We start from the raw sequence: 21,140 nt of genomic DNA, 5'->3' as shown, positions 1-21,140 counted from the left end.
AAGCGATGATTGCCATCACCCAGGTGGTCAAGGACCTGGAGGCCCCTTACCAGGTCATCGCCTGTGGCCAGGACCAGGTCCAACAGGGAATTTCCTCTGGTGGGACTGTGCACCTCCTGAATTAAGTGGAGGTCCTGTATCTCTGCCAGGAACCTGGCTGACTGTTCCTCCCAGCAGATGTCCAGGTAATTTAAATCACCCTTGACAACTACATCCCTTGCCTTAAGTGCCTCTGGAAGCTGGCCTGAAAATTCCCAGTTCAGCTCTTCCCCTTGGTTGGGGGGCCTGTAGTAGACCCGCACTGTTAGATCCGTCTCCCCACAGCCCCGTTGTATCTTGACCCAGAGCTCTTCCACTTGCCCCTCTGACCCCATTTTTGCTGATAAAGATGTTTAAAAATTGTAGTCTTTTTATAACTTGCGTCTGTGAGCTCCCAGCCTGTCATTGTTTTCAGAATGGGAGTGGGCAAAGGGATTGGAGGGAGTCCCGTCTGGGGGTTTCAGTCCCCCCTGTACGCTGGGGCAGGTGTCTTGGAGCCCCTGAGGTGTGGGGGACTCTTATTTACTGACCCCACTCTTCAGCACCTGATGGGGAGTCCCAAGAACAAGCTCCCTGCACTGCATTCCCCGCCACCTCCCATGATGAAAACAGAGCACTGGTGGAGAGCCCTGGCCTTTGATATGGGAACCTGGCTGCAGCTCCCAGCCCCAGCTAGATTCCCCTCCCCCTGGAACCAACAGTTAATTTCTGCTTCGTCTGGGGTAACCTTGTAGCTGAGAATGCTTTGCAGAAATCCTTCCAAGTTACAACTGGGAACTGTACTTCTGTCTGCACCCCAGGCCTCTGTCCTGCCCTCCTGCTGAAACTAAACCACTACACCTTGCATTTACTAGTAATTCTATACAATGGATGCAGAGAATAGGGAAGTTTCTACCCCATTAGGAACAAAGGCCTAGATTAGAACCAGGACCTGTTCCAAAATATCTGCTTCTTCCTGACCCCACATGTCCCCCTCTCCTGACTGTTCAGAGGGCCTACTTCAAAAAGAAGATAGAGGAAGGGACTGGTTAGTGGTTAGCACCTAACCTCTGGTGTGGTGCATTGGGTACAGCACTGTGCTGGCACACCAGGTTCAAACCAACCCTGTATGAGAGTATCTTAGAACTGGAGTCCCTGGCTTCTTGGGAAGCGAGCTAACCACTCATCTATTGGGGCTAAAATATGGGAGGACCCTTCCTAACACCTGCTAGACATGGATTATTGTCTGGCTACAACTTTATGACTTCCATGCATCTACTAGATGTGCATGCATATATCATACACAATACACCACAGTGCTGTGCTACCCACTGCCAAAAAGGCCACTTATGTGGAGGGAAAATTGGCATCTAGGCACATAATGGGTAATTGACTGCCACACCAGGTCTGTCATTTCAACACCTTCCACCAGCCACTAAAGCCCCACCCCTACATGTGCAGGTAAAGGCATGATTGGGTCTAATGCGTGATCCACAAAATCACATCTCCTGCCATGACAGGTGTGTGTAGCAGGAGGCGCGATTGTGAGATCTGTGGTTAGGAGCCCTGGCAGCTATAAAGTAGGTGCACATTTTTTAGGTCTAATTTTATAGCTGGTTGGAGTTTTTTATCATATGATAAGTACTTTGCAAGTGAAGCTGGTCTCCAGGTAACCACACAATTAACCAGTTACTTGAGAAATACCTGTAACATGTAGAAGGGGCCAAATACTCACATTTAAAAAAAACAAACCCAAACTGAAATCTACTAAAATATAAACCCTATTCTAATGTGTTTTTTCAGCATATATAATTTTCATATGGTTTTAGTTTTATATATAACCTACTTATCTGTGCTTATCTTTTATAGTGTCAAGCAGCTTACTAGTTTGCTAAACATTTGTTAATTTTGTTTAAAAATTATAAATATTTCTCCCTCAGGTGAAAAAGACCCTCAGATTGAGGGACTTCTACTCTCTTCTGACGCTAGTGAACGTGCTCTTCTGATGGTATATTCTACAGGCAGTTACAAACACCTGCACTGCCCTCTGCTGCTGCTGCTCCTTCAGCCTGGACAAGCATTAGACTTACACTGCAAGGCAAAGCAGAGAAGATGTGGGGTTCTACTAGCATTAGGCATCTGAGGCTATAATGTCTTTCAGATATTTCTCCTGGAGAAGTGCAGAGACAGAAGAGCTGCTCCTTTGAGCCAAAATGTGCCAGAGTAAGGAATGTTGAGACTTCCTTATGGAAGTTTCTCTATACATATTCAGTTTATAGTTAGGCTCTACAGACTGTGGAGTAGGGGAACTATTAGATTTTTTGCATTACAAATTGGATAAATATTATCTTGGCTCTCTTGGAAAGTGTTGAATGCAGCAGAGAATCCCTTTCTATAACATAATGCACTGGAAAGTCTGTCAAGATTTTCCTAACTTATTGCCGACTCTGAGGCTATTGATTCATACGAGTGCCTCAGGAATTTGGACAACATACAATACCAAGCACAACGAGGCTCCGATCTCATAGATCCCTTAAGTGCTGCTGAAATATAAACAGTGAACACCAATCTCTCAGGAAAATTCCTTTAATTGCCAGTGCAGGAAACTGGAAATCAGGGTCCACACCAAACTCAGGCAACAACTCAGAAAGATATTGTGCTAATCATTTAACCCCTTTCTGCCATACATAACATTGAAATATGACAAGTCTCTCCCACTAGATGTTTCAGAAACTTAGTTCATTAACATCTATAAAGCACAGTGCAATCCTTCACCATGAAGTATGATTTTATAATAATTATGGGCAATTTTGGCAGATACTCTAATCTGCTGAAAGAAAATTTGTTACCTGGTTATTTTCTGGGACTCACTCAATCCCTTTTCTGGGATTCTGATATCATCGGGTTGTGCTTCTCTCTTATAGTAAGCACCAGATGGAGCTCAGATTTGTCCGGAAGGCTCCAGGTCTTGGCCCTACTTCTAACTTGATCATTTGCCTCATTTCCAATAAAAATTCCCAAAGCACGTTTGAAACACCGAATTCTTTACAAACTGGTAGATTAACTTTATGCCTTACTTCACCACATTAATAAATAGGCCATGAAGAGGCCATCACAGGGCACCCAAAGGACTTATCCTAGAAGTGTGGTGGGACGAAGAGAGATTCGTCCCAGCACATTCTAGATCGGGATTCCCTCATTCATTTTAAGACATTCTGAAGACAGTGAACAGAAAGGAGGAAGTAGTAGGGAGAGAGAAAAGGAAGACTGAACAACAAATATGTTCCCCCAGTGAAGTGGAGGCCATCATTTTACAGAAGCAAGTGGTTAAATTCAAATTAAACTAATTCTGAGTACTTACACTTTTGGGTGCCTGCCCTGAGAAATTAGGACTCGTATTTAGAGGAGGGGGGTATCTGTAGTTCTTATAAATTTCAGTGGGAACTATGGGAATTCTGTATTTATGAAATCAAAGTGTATGGGGGGTAAATCTGTACATCTCAAAATGGAGACCCCCCAAATTAAAGGCAACTTACAGAATTTTAAGTAACTTAAGTAATAAACAGAAGGTGTGGGGGCTCAACATAGATCCTTTTTGTGTGTCTAAGGATAAACACTTAACACTCCTTAACACTAAATACTTTAGAAAATGATGTCCTTAACCTTCCTGTGCTTCAATTTCCCTCTTAAAATTGTGCATTGCAGGTTGTTACGAGGCAGGGACCCAGAAGCGGCCATGATCTCTCCTGGCGCCCCTACCGTGCCAAATTGCCTGTCTGGCACACTCGTTCTTGCCCGCCACGGCTTTGATGTCTCTATAATGTTAATGGGAGGCTGCCTTTACTTGGCCCCTTGGACCCGGTGCTCTTGGCCTTCTGGTCCCTGCTCTCTACAAATAGGTTCTGGTGCCCCAACCCTATGGGCGTCGCGTGGCTCCTTCCACCCCAATACCATGCCCCAAGCCTCTCAGCTGTTCCGGATGTTATCTGGTCCTATGTTCCTTCCTTAGAGGCCCTGTCTGCGGTCTCTACTCTTGAGAGGCCCTGGAGAGGGTGCGTACACGATAGGTTCGCCCCACCGGAGCCTGTCTCGCCTCGCGCGCCACGCTCTCACCCCCCACCAGGCTTCTCCACAATGCATTCCCTGCCCCCTCTGGGGCCTATGCCCACGCTTGCTCACGCTCGGGGCTCAGGTGGCCGTAGCCGTGCCTGGCCCCCTGACCCTCCTCATGGGTCCTACGTCCAGCTGGGCTTCTCTGAACCCCGCCCACACAGGGTTGGGGTCCCAACACCCCAAACGCAGTGCCTCCTGGCACCAAACTGCCATGCCTTCTCTGGCACCCAAGCGTGTGCCCTCCCAGGGCACCAGGAACCCCTGCACTACTGGGGAGCTCCCCCGAGGCCTCCTCCAACCTCACCCGGTCCTCCAGCATTACACAAACAACCACCGAAAACATAAAGCCATGAGCCAACTGGCTGTAACCCAAAATAAGCCTCCTGGCTACAACATAAATCTCTACATGACCCTGGCCCTCTTTCAATACCTCCCTGTCAGGGTTCTCTCTACCCCACACCCTCAGACCAGTGGTCAGGCTGCACTGCGCTGCGCTGCGCTGCGCTGCGCTGCGCTGCTCTGCTCTGCAGCAGAGCTCCTACCGCTCCAGCTGCCAGAGGGGAACTGACTTCTGGCCTCAGCCTGACTGCTTATAAGGGCCAGGCCCTGCCCCCTTCTGGTCATCTGACCAAATTAGTTGCCCCAGCAACCCTCACCTGTGCTGCCCTGAAGATTGGCAGCTGGGACCTTATTACCATTACCAGTAGTGAGCACCCTAGTGCTCTGCTACACAGGTCTTTGACAGTCACTGTTGAACTGCCTGTTTAACAGAGGCCATTTATTTGCTGCTATAGCATGATAGCAGTAGGTGAATGCCAGAAGATTTAAACTGTGGTGGGTGTGATCGTTATCTGAACTTAGAGTCTCTTGACCTGTACAGTTTGTTTGTGCATAACTGTACTTGAACAACCTTATCTTTAAGTGAGAGAAAGTGTTTTGTAAAGGACGGATCTATTCTGCCAAGTGCTAGTGGTAACAACAAGAGTCAAGTTCAGTCTGTCTAGGGCTCCTTTTCTAAAGCAAATAAACAATGGCTCAAGGCCCAGCCCAGAGCTGTTACTCCTATTTCTGGTTTTGGGTACCTCAAAAAAACCTCCTTGGTCATCTTTAGAGGTAGTTTTCCCCTACTCTCAGTTACTTACAGGGGTCCCTCTCTAACTTGGGAAAAGGGGAAAAGCTGAACAAATGGAGAAAAATCCAAAAAGCTACTAGAAATATGGTTAGTTCATCATCACAAGTATTAACTCTGTCTTGTAAAATTCCAAACTCTTCTTCATAACAGGTACCCCTTGCCACCTATATCTCCCCTTATACATGCAATTAAATCCGGTGGTACTTAGGAGGGTGTCCTGGGAGCTCTTGTGTCCCTTCTGGCTCAACATGCATCCACCTGCTCCAGGTCTATGACATTCGGTTTGATACTGTCACCATCACCAAACCAGCTGGGCCCTCTTACAAAATTGACTCTCTGCCATCAGAGTTGTCAATCAAGTCTAGTCTCACCCCACCAAATCATCCTATCTAGATCTCAAAAAATCCATGAAAGAAGAAACATAACCAACAAGGTCCTTGGATATCTACTCCCTGCCACAAAGCATCTGGTCTCTATAACATAGCTCTTTATCATGCTCTTGCTCATGATAAATCCCAATTCACAACCTAGAATCTACTACTTTGAAAGACAAGATGGCCCACATACTCCATGGTATATTTTGCACAATCCCTAAATCTCTCCTTTACAGATACAGTTACACTCTGTTACATAGTCAGAACATAAACATATTTCATGCAAGCAACAATATATAGAATTGGAAATCCGAGTAAGCAATTTTATAATTTATGTTAATGAGGATGGCCTAAATTGGCTTTTCCCCTCTAAAGGAAGTAACGTTTGTGCCATTACACCAAGCATTTCTGCTCTTGCCCATATACAAATTGTTAAGAAGCCATTTAAGAGACAATGAAGGTATCAACATAGTCTGACAGAGCGTTCCCCATCGCCTGTTAGTAGCTGGTGGAGGAAGTTGCCATAAATACAGTATGTCACAAAGGTCTCAGATCACATTTGGTTAATTGGCCTGTTTTGTAGGATTTAACCTGGTGGCATAAGAACCCAGTAATAAATCTCTTAGCTCTAATTAGAGATGCAGCAGGGATTAGGCAGGCAGGAGAACTGAATTCTTTTCTCCCTCTCCTTTCATGAGTGCAATGTAAAGACCCAAGGTCTGCATAGACATTTGGATATCAGTACCTGACTTCTCTTCAATATGCATGATCCAGTCATTTTTTTCACCTAGTCACCCATTGTAACTAAGATGCCAGCTTTGACATAATACTGCTCCAAAACAGGTAAGTGACTTCCCTTTCAGTAGCTGTGAAAGACAAAAAAAAGTGTTCAGTGAACGTGGTAGGTTTTTGTGAAGCCTGTGAGAACAGTCTGTATCAACTTGGTGAGGCCAGTTTCCTATGCTGACTTCTTTTCACAATCATTTAAAATAATTAAAAAAATGGTAGTAAGTGATAGTACAAGGAATATATAAGTGACATCTTAAAAAACAAAAAAGCAAAGTGGAACGTATGGCAGACAGTTCAATTTTTTTTAAATACAGTTTTAATCAAAACAGTAGCCATGTAAGAGAATGAAGAAATGGTATTATGGAGATGTCCATGGTTTTCAGGTTTCAAGTACTGAGAGGGTAATGTCTTATTTACAGAACAGAATCCAGCTTGCTCTCCCAGAGCTGGAAGAGGAAAAAAAAGTTTTAGCTACTCTTTATAATTTTGGATCAGGATTCAGGTCTTATATAGATATAAATATGCTGGCTCTGCAGAGTGAAGAACACAACCTGATTTATGGCAGTACATTTTGCCAATGTAACTTGAAGACACATGGAAACAGACTCTGAACATTGAATAAGACAGTGTAATTTTTATACCCTAACTGCCCCTTACTTTAGATGTTGAAGATGAAATCTTTCACTGAGATAACAAAAGAGGTCTGCCTCAGGGTAGTATTAATGCTGCAATTCATCCTGAATAAGTAGACTGTCTACACCATTTAACTGAATTCTTTGTGGAAGTATAATGTTAACATATAGTTACAAACTGTTACAGTAGAAATGAGTGCTAGGAAAAAAAAATCACCTAATTTTAGACTGTAATATATGCCTAGCATAGGTATTTATTGTCTCCTATATGACAGACACACACAAAGAAGCTGGGAAATTAACTTTCAGCCTGAGGATTTTTGCAAACTAGCCTACCAGGTATGAGCAGAAAGGCTGTTATCCAGAATGCCATACAAATAATAGCTGTCCCAGTATTTGTATAGCAATCCTACTGCTTTCAAAACACTTACGCAGAAGAGGGGCAAGTCATGAAGATGCCTCTGAGCTGTTCCTTGGGGTCTTTTTATCCATCTTTCAATTGAGAATGTGGCTCACACTGAAGATTTTCACCAGACAGGCTTTCTGTTGCTAGGGGTCTGCAGCACAGGTTTCACTGGTGGACCTCAGTCGAAGTACACAGTGAATCAGACCTTGCAACTAAAATCAAACCTGCATTAGAGATATTTGCTGTTAAACACTTAAGATGAGGAGTTGCCTAGTAAAGTTGTTCCTTTGTCTTAAGGTTTTATTTTTTAAACAGCTTGAAGGTATAAACATAAAGGAGTTTTAGGAACGTTTCAGGGTGGCTATATAGGGTTAGGTGCATTTCCAATGCTGCACATACATCCAGAAAAGTGTAGCCTTATAAAATGCACCCTCGTGTTTAATGGTAGCACTTAAAAAGAGTTTGTCCCTTACTGTGCACCAAATCTTAGGTGCCAAGATACTTCATAACAGGATTGCCCAGACGAGGTGCTCACTGAGATCTGAGTATCACTGCAAGATAAATTTATTTACAACAGCTATGTTGCAACAGCTATTTATGTTAAAGACATGAACAGTTCAAGGCATGAAGCTGCCAAGCTACTCTCATCAGGATTAGTAGATAGACCTGAGGCTGAACTCATACAGAGGCTTAACCATCCATTTACCAAAGTTAAGTATTAAGGCATGCTCAGGGAACAGGATAGGGAAGGTATGTGCTGCTGCCATTCACTGGATAACTGTTCTCTAGCCAAAGAGATTTAGGCTCCAGGACTATCAAAACCCATTACCATTCATAAGCAATGAAATTAGGGCCGACTTTCAGAGACACTAAACACATATAACTCCATCTGTAGTAGTCAGAAGGAGCTGCAAGTCTGAACACTTTTGAAAATTATCCCAACATTTTTTTGGAAAAGAAGTATGGTGCTATGTAAAGACATGAAACCACATGAATCCCTGGTGTAACTTCAACCATCTTAGACAAGGAATTAATTTGTCTAAGGTATACATTGTGGTACTAGATGAAGAGTCAAGAACTTGAAGACGTCCACCTTTATCCAAATACAAATCATCTGCTCACAAAACTTGTGCAAATAGGATTGTTTTCTACCGACTATTCAATGGAGCATTAATAATGATTGGTTTCATTGAGTTTTTTGAACTGTTTATATATATAAAATGCACCAATAAAACAGCCACTCCCTACCTCTGAGTATGTGTATAGGGAGACTCTAGACTGAGCACATGTATAAGAAGCCTGTAGAGCAGGGGTTGTCAACCAGGGGTACATGTACCCGTGGGGGTACTTAGGAAGGCCCCAGGGGGTATGTGGTGGTGGTGTGGAGAAATGGAGGTACTTGGGAAGCACTGCTGCTGCCATGCCGCCACTGCATCTGCTAATTAAAGTATTTCTCCACCTCACAGTGCATGTAAAAACACCCAAAGATTTCTTGGAGGGGGAGTCTGGCTTTGATAGCACATCAACATCAACTTGTGCTCTGACCTTCTGGCCCCAGGAGTTGGATGAGAGCCATAGGGTTGCAGCCAGAGCTGGAGCTACAGAAGCTGTCTATCCCCCATAGCCTCATGCTTGATTATAAAATGAAGGGGTTTTTCCCCCCATGTTAGGACACTGCCCAGCCCTCCCCACCACTTCCAGCTACTGCTCAGGAGAAGTCAGGCCAGGCACCGAGGGCAGCTCTGTCTCCCCACCAGACTGTGCCCCACGCCCCTGGACACCTGCCTCTGCAGCAGCGCCACTGACTTGAGAAGTAGAGCCAAAATTCAAGGTCACCAAAGGCACCATTTTCCTTAAGGCTGGTTCTGCATACCTGGCCACCATTGTCCATGTTTTCTTAACCACAAGAGAGACTACTGCAATGCACTCTATGTGGGGCTGCCCTTGAAGACCATCCAGAAGCTGTAACTGGTGCAGAATGTAGTTGCCCACCTTCTGATGGGCGTGGGGTGCCAAGAGGACATTATTCTAGTGCTCCAGAGTCTGCACTCACCTCCAACAGATTTCTGAGCCCAATTCAAGGGACTGGTTCTAACCCATAAGGCCATAAGCAGTCTGACCCCTAGATACTGAAGGAACCACCTTCTCCTGCATGTTGCATTGTGATCCCTCAGGTCACCTGAGAGCAACCTCCTGCAGCCACTATCTATACACCAAATTCTTTTGAAAAAACACATGTGAGATCATTCTTGGTAGTTGCTCCTCAGCCCTGGAATTTTCTCCAACTTATGGTCTACCAGAGCGAAAGACTGGATGCCTTACAGAAGACCTTTTTATCTGGGCAGGCTTCCAGCAGATGGTGTTAAATTTAGGGGCATTGACAAGTGAGTTTGTTCTATTGCCTATTATTTTATTTTCATAGTTTTATCTATCTTCGTAATGAATGTTTTTTATTTTAAATCAGCCTGACTCTTTTTTTTTTTTTGGGTTGGGGGGTGGGGCAGGAGCATATAAACCTAGTACATAAATAAATAAAATCAGTCTGTTCAGAGACTGGACTGCTGAGGCAATTTAAAAAACTAACACACACACATATTTCCATTGAAATTGAAGCAGAAGCTTGGGCATTACTGGCAGGACTCAGAGTGTGTAAGAATATAAAGGAAGTTCCCTGAACCTTATATAAATATACTGGGGAAAAGAGCAGTCAGTAATTGTTCCTTCTTCTTCACAGGTTTTGTTGCATGACTTTCGTCACTCAGGATACACACTACTAATCTGCTTACAAGCATTTCTTAACCTACGCTTCATTTCCTAGTGCTGATTTGATCATGGCAGTCTTTCAAGTAAAATTCACCAAAACTAAGAGAGACAAATTGGCTCAGATCCTGTGGATTCTCAATTGGGTTTCCGTGGTGAGTGGGGTCATGCTCTTCAGTTTGGGCCTCTTCCTGAAAATTGAAATTAAGAAGCGCAATGAGGTGATGGCAAGAGAGATTAACTTTGTCCCCAACATGCTAATCTCAGTAGGGGTGATAGCTTGTATCATCAACTTTCTTGGTGGCAAAATATGCTATGACTGTTCAGATACCAACAAGTTCTCCCGATGGAAGCTGGTTATGTTCCCTTACATTCTGTGTACCTTCTGCTTTACCTTCTGCATCCTGGTAGGTGCTGTCATGTGCTATACTATGAGGAATGAGCTAGAGGAATCCCTTTATCTGGGACTGAGGAATGCTATTAAATTCTACAAGGATACAGATATACCTGGAAGATGCTTCTTAAAGAAAACAATAGACCTGTTACAAATTGGATTCCAGTGCTGTGGAAACAACGGCTTCAGAGACTGGTTTGAAATTCAGTGGGTATCTGTTCGTTACCTGAATATGGCATCACAGGAAGTTCTGGAGTAAGTATTCCTTTAGTCATGAAGAAAAGTTCTGAAAATACCTTTCCATAAGAAGAGTTTTTATTGATGAAATGGTAAATTGCGTGAAAGAGTTAATACATCAACACCACACTGTGGGATGGATAAAGCAGGGCTAGGTTGTTTGTTGCTCCATCATTCAAGTATCATAATATTCAGCAGTGTTTGTCTTTTTTTCTAAAATCGACACTTCTGGGGAGAAAAGGCTTTTCCCAAAGACCACGCTGATCAATTCTGGTGGCAGATCTGTTTCAAGAAGACAAAAGAAGTCTTTTTCTGATTACAATCAACCTAGAGATGTCAAACAATACCTATGAAGTCTGGATAACACATTTATTTTGTGGATGGTGATAATAATAACACCATTTAGTCAATTTGGTCACCCTAAAAGAAAGGGTAACCTTTTGGTAGTCTAGTGGTACTGAAGGGCACCACCCTTTTCATATTTAAGGCAATATGAGTTTTGAGATGATCTTCAAAGAGAGCTCAACCAACCTGTATTAATTAACCTGCTAGATTTCTGTCTTCGAATCAAATACTGGTACATAAAACTCAGAAATATCTCTGTCTTTAGAAAGGCAAAAGTTGACTGATATCGTTTTGGTGATATTATGCAATACATTCATGTGCTCTTGTCTCTACCTCTATAAGATCCTTCAACTCCCATCATACCAGTCTGCTAGTGAGACTTTTGCACCTGAAGAAAAATCACTGATTGTGCCACCAATTCACTGTCTAGTCAACTCTGGGGACTTAAAAATCAAAACTTAATTTTAATTTAGATATGATAATTGACAAATACCAAGTAAAATAGGAAGTTTTCCATTCAGGGAAGTTGATGACCCTACAAACACCATACACTTTATATGAGAAGGCAGAGTGAAAAAATCTCAGTGACTCTTATTAAGGTTATAATAGGAAAAGTAACACTGGGCCTGAATAGACATGTTACAATGGTGTAATCACTCTCTACATTAATATAAAAGAGGAAAAGGCAGATGATGTAAATCTCTACCTCAGCGTAAGTTCACCCAGTCTAGTGTAGAAATATCTCTGCAAGAATTACAGCTAAATTTACACTGTATAATTGCCATTTGTATGCAGCCTCTCTCAGGACAGCTGTTTGCTGAAAACAAGCAGGCTGAATTTTGCCTATTCACCACCACCTGGTGGGGTGCTATAATAATACCTACTGCATATATGCCTAGGGAACCCTGGGATAGCTGCTCATGTACCTGCTCTGGATCTCAGTGTAAAAATTGATAAATGTTGCATGTCCAGACTCTTAATCAAAATGTTACACCAGCAACTGAGAAGCCCATTATGATTCTTGAAAAGGACTTTAAAATGCCCATTGATGAGAGCTGGGGAATTGTGTAACCCTGGGAGCTAATCAGATTAAAGGTAACTCCAGGAGGAAGCACAGCCTGATGACATGCATCAAGGCAGCTAGAGACATAGGAATTAGGAAGCTTTAGTTTCCCTTTTCCCTACTTGATAATCCAGAGGTCTAAAAAGCTTGCAGAACAACCTGGAAAAAGTATTGTAGCTCTCATCATCCTGATATCTTACAAGTCATTAAGCTGATAGTTAAGTTTTCTGCTTTATTATACATATTTAATTATTTTATATTTCAAAGAAGTTATTGGTGAATTATATTTTTAATTGGATCAAACAAATTAAAACTATTTTGCGTTTCTCCTTAATATACAGTGGCAGGCAGAGAAAAGAATACACTGTGAAATCATCTCATAATTTGTGGGAGAGAACTGAGATGCACAAGCTATAGAGGTTAACTGCAGCTGTGAAAAAAATGTTTTGAAGGATCAGCTCACAAGGATGCTTCCCAAATTCAGTTTTCATTAAAGTCAAGATCATGGGCCAGGCTCACCAAATAGCGTGCAAACCTATTGAAGAAAAACTTGGCCCAAAGTCTGAGGAAAGCTGGACTGAGGCAAGGTGGGGAAAACTGAGGTTATTTAGCCTGGAGAAGAGAAGACTGGAATCAGAGGAGACAGGGCAGGAAGTAACTCTGCAGAATAGACAAATACATGCCTGGATTTAGGATTTTGAACAGAGGATGCAGGTGGTGTGGTGCACCATCACATACAATATAAGATATATTTTTCTCCAGTTAAAAGATAAACTAGAAGATTTACTAATATGCTAAGTCCAGCACTATATTACTTAGTTTAAGATCAAAGCAAAAAAACCCCTTTATTGAAATGTGCACTGATTTGCTAAATTAAGTTAAAAAAACCTAAGCAAAAATAGTAAAATATTTATAGCCATGATGGTTAAATATACTTTTCTTATTCAGAAGTCATCTCGAGTCTTATTCAGACTCATCAAACAAAACCTAGCCTTCTTGAGCATCTTGACAGATCATTCAACACTTCACTATGAGTCATTGCCACGTCTGAGTTAATGTTCATTTAAGTTAATAATACCATACCTAAGTTTGTTTTTGATTAGAACCAAAAAGAGTATGAAGGGCAGTGAAGCAGAAGACAGAGATTACCAGGAATGGCTAACAGACAGCAAAATTGCAGAAGAAAGTATATCTTGATTAACGGAATATCAAGACCATTAAGAAGGAGAGAGAGTTGCTAACACCTATGGTGTACAGACAGAGTAACAGGAATCAGGGAGATTATAATAAGCTATAAAGTTAATTGACTCCACTAGCACTGCTTGAATAGAAAAGCACAGAAAAGCCACTGCCATTGACAGATATTTGGTTTGAAACTTTTGGTACAGCAGGTATCAAAGAGGGAGTGCAACTGCACTCACCCTGAATCCATCTACCCTGTCCCCAAAGAATTGCAACTAAGTGACACCTGTGAGGCATAGGTACGACTATGGGGGCAGCCAGAGCCATAATTAAAGTTCTTAGGGGCAGGAAGTCAGGCCTACGGTCACCAAGGCCATGGCTTGGAACAAGTGAGTTAGAGCCAGATGGGCCAGAGCTGAAAGAGTGTGTGTAGGAGCCAAGGATCTTTGAAAAACTGTATTTTAAAGGGAAGTCACCACAAGGAGCTACTTCAGCCCTAATAGGCAGCCTAACCTTGAGGGTCTGGTCCTGCTACAGGAGATACCAAAAAGAAGGTGCAAATTGATATCGTCATTGTACTTAATAGATTTGCCCTCCATGGAATTTCAGAGCAATAGCTAAGAGGGATAAAAGTAAAAGCTGCTTTTAATTTCTGCCAGTCATGCAGAAATAGCATTGTTCTGTGTCATACCTCATCAACAAAATGATTAATTAATTTTTATTTATTGAGCCACCTACTCTACCCCATTGTTTTCAAACTAAGCTCTCAGTCAAATTTTGCCCGCTGAAGGCAATAGGCTCTGGAGAGATGTAAATGAGGGAAGCAAACGCCCTAGAGAATTTCTGTTACTGTTAACAATTGTGAGTTAGAACCCAGCATGGCTCTTACACACAGAGTTGAATGTGTAGGACAGAGAACCAAAAAAGTAGTTTTTTCCCTAGCTGACCAGTCTAATTAACATCAAAATAACAGACAACCTGGCTAGTCCACAATGGTGAGGACAGGGCAGATTTAGACACACCGTGTATTTGAGTATGGAGGGAGCAGGAGAAAGAAGAGCTCAAAGATTATACCAAGATTACAATCCTAAAGGAGGGAAGAATGTTGCAAATAAAGACAGAGAAGGGAGGGGAGAAGAAGAAAGAAGATTAGGAAGAAAGGTGAAAAGTTCAGTTTTGTGGAGATTACATCTGAGATGTATGCCAGTTCTCATTCTTAATCCCCTGACTATGAACTGCCATATGGTACAAGGACTGCCTCTGTCTCTCTCTAAAGCAAATATATGATCCAAGCAATGAAACATCTTATCCTCACAACACCATTGCACAGTAGGGGAGTGGTGTCATCCTCCTTACAGATTAGGAACTGATCCAGGAGGCCGTGGTGAAGGGTGGTGGGTGGCAGTGCTCCATCCCTGCCTGCTTGTGCGTATCCTCTAGCCCCTTTTCAAGTAGCCTCTGCAATAAAGGATAATTTCTCAAAGTACATAAAGACTGGCACTTTGTGGTAGAGGAGGACCCCTGCTTTATTCATAGCTATAACATTCCCACAATTGTTTATTTTACAATAATTCTTTCTAAATGATAGATTGCTGCTACTGCAGCATAACACATTTTCAGTTCTTTACTGCAGCATCCACTAGAGGTATAGGCACTTTGCAAATACTCAAGAAGGATGGGCCATGGGTTATAGAGTTTACAGTCTTGCACTGAATATGCCTTACTGTCAAGATTTTGTTAACAGTGGTATAATTTGTCATTGTGGCACCATAAATGCCTGTGTGTGTAGCCAGAACAGACTGAGCTATAAAATAGTATAACAAAAATGGTAGCAAGCACAGAAAGTTGTGAAGTAGACAAGGGTTGTAACAATATGATCATGTGATTGTTTTAGTTAGTTTACTTTTACCCATCTGTGTAGTAGCAAAAGTGTGCAGGTTTACCAATCTATTATTTCATTCCCTAATAATGCCTTCTATCAGGAATCCACACAATCTAATTACACTGAATCAGGATAGCAGAATCTATGGACTGTCTCCAGGCATTTCCCTGCGTCTTACCAGTAATGTATACTGGGGTAGGTGCAGGAAGCACCAGTCAACTTAGTGGTCCCCTGCCCTGTAGCATCTGTGTTGTGGCAGTGGCAGCTGGGTACATGGACACTATGCTGCTCTTGTAGCAGCAACAACTGGGGAAGCAGACCATGCCACAGAAGCAGCAGCTGGGGACTTTTTTTTGAATCCCTGATGCAGGTAATACTCCCAGCACCTTCTCCTTCCCCTCTGGTTTTCAGTACCACTTCCCCTCTCTGCTAGATATGGCTCTAGTTCTTACAAATTCCATTTCTGCCACTGATAAGAGTAGTAGTACAGGTAAATCCAAACATTACCTTTAAAAAAATTGCTGCTGAGCCTCACTGAAGTAAATACTATAGAGCCATGGGGAAAAAATAGGCCTCTGAGTTTGGAATCTGCCATTCCGGGTATCAGAAACAAAGTGCCGACCCTACTGCACGTAGTCGGAGTAAACAGCAATGAAAGGAAAAGCTGGTGGTTGAGAATAAGATAAATGTTTCGGCCCCAGTATGTTTTAATCATCTTGTAGTAGTCCTATCCATCTACCACTTTCCCTCCCAGTATGGTTTCTTCCTTCTCCTCCTGGACAGAACACACTTCTTCAAGCAATCTTTTTTCCCTTCCCATCTGTATACCCTTCTTCTGGGATAGACATTTCAACTTCTAATGAAGGATTCGTTGTAGTTCCTGTGGCCCATAAGCTTGTTCCTCTATTTGGTACTGTTTTTCAGACTTGCTTATGTTTTTGAGAGAGAGAGATACTAGTTAAACAGAGTTCCTAATAGTCTGGCTTATACTAGAATTGCATTTAAAGCAATCTTTTTTAATATTATGAACACAAATGTCTTGGAAGATGCTTTATTCCATTCCCCCTTACTATTATTGAATCCACTCCTTGTAAAACCAAGATGCAGTCCCACATAGGATACTAAACTGACATTGCACTTGAGAAAACATTTTAAGAGAAGGGAAATGTCTCCTTCCCCAAGTAAACAGTATTTCTTGCTGGGAATATGTTCTCATCCACCCTACTCCAATCTGCAAAGGTCTGTAGGTGTCCATATTAAGGCTATATTTTTGGAAAAAATACGGCATGTCTACATGTGCATTTAAGCATGCTTAAACTTAATGTTCATTAGCTTAATGCGCATTAAGCGGGTTTAGGCAGGCATCTACACATGAAAGCATTAAAGCACATTAATGCTGTATGTGGACTGGTTTGGGACTAAAGTCAGTTCCAAGTCAGTCCACACACACAGGGTTAATGCACTTTAATGCGTCTACACGTTCGTTAATGCACTTTAACTATTCACACCGGAATTCAGTACCTGCATTTGCAGGTATCAAATTTAGGTGAGAATAGTCTAAAGTCACCATTTTTTAAGTGCTTTAAGGGCATGCACATGTAGGCACGTGCCCTAAAGCGCCTTAAAAATTGGCTTTTGTAGATGTGCCCATAGTGACAGAATCTTCCATTATTTACTGCTGCTACCAGTCTTATATGTCCATAACTCTTCATCTTGCTGCAGCCGTTTGAAGAGTAATGTCGATGGAATATTCTTGGTGGATGGAGTGCCTTTCAGCTGCTGCAATCCAAATTCACCACGGCCCTGTATCCAATACCAGCTTACAAATAACAGTGCTCACTACAATTATGATTTTTTGACAATGGAGCTCAACATCTGGATGAAGGGGTGCAAGCAGGCTCTGCTGGATTACTATACCGATATCATGAAGTCCATTGGTATCATAGTGCTCATCATCTGGTTCTTTGAGGTAAGGCTTTAAAAGTGACTTGTGAAAAATTCCTGTAGTAGAACTAGAGGGGAATTCCTAGTCCTCTGGGAGTGAAAATGGCTAGAGTAACGTGCGAGTCAACCCTGCAATCATCCAATGACTCAAGTAGCTTGTATCTTCATATAACTCCATAAGTCAGAGAAACGTGCATAGTTTTCCTGAATACAAGAAGCTTTCTCTGTCTCTGTCCCGCCCTCAATGATGCCTGCACATGTTGCCTCTGCCTCTTCCACTCCTGCTGCTGTGTCACTTGTGGCTCTGGCCCAGGGCACAGAGCACATGATAGCCCCAGCCCCAGCCCCAGCTGGGCCATGCAGCAGTGCTTGCAGCAGCAGCAGCAGCTCTGGCCCCAGGATACCAGAGCTGCTGCCACTGCTATTGCATGGCCAGACTGGGGACAGAACTACCATATGCTTAATGCCCTGGGCTGTAATGTGGCTGGAGCTGTGACTGAGGGTAAGTGGTGGGGAGAGGGGCAAAGACTATGGGGGTCAGGCAGTGAGGTACACATAATGGGGTAGAGACTGTAGGGGTTAGGGTTCCAATTCTGGCCAAAATCTAGGTTTGTGGCTGGAGCTGGAGCCGCAGCAGCTGCCTGCCCCTCCCTCCTTATTAGAGCTGGTATTTGAGAGCTTCCCCCATCTGTATATTCAGCTTTACCATACAGCCAGGAAATGCCATAATTGATCATGTTTTCAATGCAGCCAAAATACTATAACTGAAACAACTGCAAAGGTCCGTCACACGTAAGCCATGGGCAGTTATGCCTAATAGTTAGGCTTGGGGTCAGGAACCCAGAGCATAGAGCCCAAAGTCAGGATACGGTCATAGCCAGGGTTGGGAGGCAGTGGCCAAGCCAGAGTCCAGTTCTGTAAGACAAAGCCAGGAACAGGCTGTGGTCAGAGTCAGAATCAAGAAGTCCACAGTTCATGCCAGGGTCCAGACCTGGTAGTCACAGTCAGGAGCAAGCCATAAATAAGAACCAGGAATAGATATGAACAATGGAACAAGGAACGCTGAAACAGGGAGCAAGAATAGGAATCAGATTAAAGGCAAAAGAGTAGTCTACAAGCTCATCAGAAGACTTGTGCAGACAGCTCACTGCTGTCTGCACTGCAGGTATAAAGCTTGTTTGGGATGGGGTTGGCTTCCTCCCAGTACAGCAGCCAATGACTGGCTGCAAGAAGGATGACTTGTCACCAGCTGGAGCAGTGACTCATTGAAAGGCCAGAGTTTGCACCTGCAAATGTATTCATGCTCCTGGAGTCTGTAAATCTGCCTGGAAATTTTAATCCACATCTAAAGAAACCTAACAGCAAGGATTAAAATGCAGTTTATGTTCCTCTTTAATACAGGTTTTAGTTGTTCTGATTGCTACTTTATCATGTTAAGTTAACAAGCCATTTTAAATGTTACCAGGTAATGCACTTTAAATAAGATAACTTTCTGTATCTTCTTTAAAATGCATTAATGGAACACTTTTTCATGTGCCTTGGGAAGAATCTGTCATTCTGAGAAGTTCATTGTGCATTTTAAAGTTACTGGAAGTTAACAACAATACTCTTCTTGCCAAACTCAGGCTCATTTTCTTTTTATAGATGCATTGTATCCATTAAATTATACATTTTGAATGCTTTTGAAAAATGCAGTTACAGAAATGCAAATAGAAAAAACTACATACCATGTTTTTTGATTGATATTTGGGAATGGGAACTTTCTTTTCCTTATAGATGTAGAGTTGGAACAAAAAGCTCTCTCAAGAGGTCATCTAGGCCAACAGAATCATTTCCCAGAATCTTGCCACAAAAACATTTGTCTACCTTGTACTGAAAAACTTAAAATGATGAAGATTCATAACCTTTCTAGCTAATCTGTTACTTTTCTAGATAATCTGTATTTAACTACTGTCAGAGTGAGAAAGCCCTTCCAAATATCTAATTCAAGTCTCCCTTTTTTACAGTTTAAGTCTGTTATTTCTGGTCCTGTCCCCAGCTGACACAAAAAACAATTGATCACCATTGTTTTTAATAACAGTCCTTTTTGTTTTTAAAGACATTAACAAATCCTATCCCCTGACTTCTCTGCCATTGACTAAATAAATTCTTTCTTCCAACCATAGACCATATTTTCAAAACCTCTTACCATTTTGTTGTTTGTCTCTGCACTATTTCCAATTTGTTTGCATCTTTCATAAAAAACCCATGGTATCCAAAACTATGTATAATTTTCACATTTACTTCAGTGGGGCCAGAATTTCACCCCAATACCTTATGATGTTACCAACTGGTGGCAGCCCGTCTGCGTGGAGTACAGTATCTAGAACAGTGGTCACTTATCAGTGGATCTCAATCCACCAGTAGATCTTGGAGCCTCTTGCAGTCGATCCAAGCCTGGGGTGGGGGGCTGAGCACCTGCATGCATGCACGTGTATGCCCCAGCCCAGCAGGTCAGTCCATGGGGGAGGGAAGGGGCAGGGGCTAGATCAAGGTCCCCATGGTGAGGGACAGTGCTGCAGAGGCAGGAGCAGGGGTAAGTTGAGTGGAGCCCTGGCCAGGTGGGACTTACCTGCTGGGGAGCATGCCCCCAAATAATTTTTTCTCCCTCTGCCTCGATCTGCACCACTCTTCCCACCCCACAGACTTACCTGCTGGGCAGGCCAGGGTCGGGGGTGGCGGTGGTGCCTCATGGTAGGCCTTGAGTTGCTTTTAAATGCCAAAGGTGATCTCTTACTTAAAAAGGTTGGAGACCACTGATTTAGAAGTATTTCTGCTCCATGATGCACTGACATGAAGCTGGGAATTCTAAATAAAGGATGAAGGTATACACAGAAAGTCTGTTTATGGTAGCTTGCATTTTTTTTTTTTCAAATCAGGAAATAGATTAAATTCTATTGCTGGGGTGGAAAATGTTGACAGTTCTACTCGATACTAATAATAATTTGCATTCATGAAGGACTCAGCCAGTTATTGTCAGTAGGCTCTAACTTAAATAACTCAGTTAACAATTACTTTTCCTATAGCTTTCTGTACTTATGGGTGTCCGATACCTACAAACAGCAATGAAGAATGTTCTCCTATTGGGTGATCCGGAGTGCGAGTCCAATGGCTGGTTACTAGAAAACAGCTTCGTAGAAACTGCCAAGTACAACATCCACATCATTAAGAACCTTGGCAAAGTCAACCACATGTCCACCGTCTCAGGGATGAATGACCCCAACATGGATATACAAAAGCCAAACTATGGTCCAGACAATGTTACAGCAAAATCCATTCCCACAGCTAACTCATCATGACAGCTATTTCATTGAAAAGCTAAATCTGATTTGGCACCATCATTTAAATCATGCAATTACCAGATTTTTACTGGTAGGAATAAAATCAGGAATGTAATTAGGTAATTAAACAAATCACAGAGGGGTAAAAATTCTAAAGGCTGTGCTACAAATTCAAAGTAAAGCTGGGTAGAAACTAGTTATAGAGTTGTTACACATTTTTCAAGCACTAACTTTACAGCTAGTTGGCTCTTTTTATATTGGATAGTCATTGTTATGGTCTGAGAATTACTTTGCACATGTGGCTGGTGTACATTTATTGTGTGATTAACCAGTTCATTGTGCAATATATTTAACATGTAGCAGGGGCCCAAAAAGTGATACTCATTGGGTCTGGATGTAGCTTCCATAACCCAGAGGTCCTTTACCAGGAGGATTTGGCAATGTGGGGTGTGAGAGCAACCACACATTCTGGAGGGGATGCTGCACCCCCTATTCCCAGCCACCTCCTCCCCCGCCCCCACCATTGGTGTGGTAGGCCATGACACAGTA

General features: G+C 42.6%; 1 protein-coding gene across 1 annotated transcript; it reads left to right on the top strand.

Annotated features, from left to right (window-relative positions):
* Positions 1–10,295: 10,295 nt before the first annotated feature.
* On the top strand, positions 10,296–20,931 carry LOC109321626 (photoreceptor outer segment membrane glycoprotein 2). The gene is made up of 3 exons (XM_019552357.1): positions 10,296–10,873; positions 17,050–17,296; positions 20,337–20,931. The coding sequence occupies exons 1-3, from the start codon at positions 10,296–10,298 to the stop codon at positions 20,607–20,609; spliced, it is 1,098 nt and encodes a 365-aa protein (XP_019407902.1). The 3' UTR covers positions 20,610–20,931.
* The last annotated feature ends 209 nt before the right edge of the window (positions 20,932–21,140 follow it).

The sequence above is a fragment of the Crocodylus porosus genome, unplaced genomic scaffold (genome assembly GCF_001723895.1).
Source record: "Crocodylus porosus isolate Cpor-Errol unplaced genomic scaffold, CroPor_comp1, whole genome shotgun sequence".
NCBI lineage: Eukaryota > Metazoa > Chordata > Crocodylia > Crocodylidae > Crocodylus > Crocodylus porosus.
Note: the sequence above shows the minus strand (reverse complement) of the source record. Positions and strands in the feature narration are given on the sequence as shown.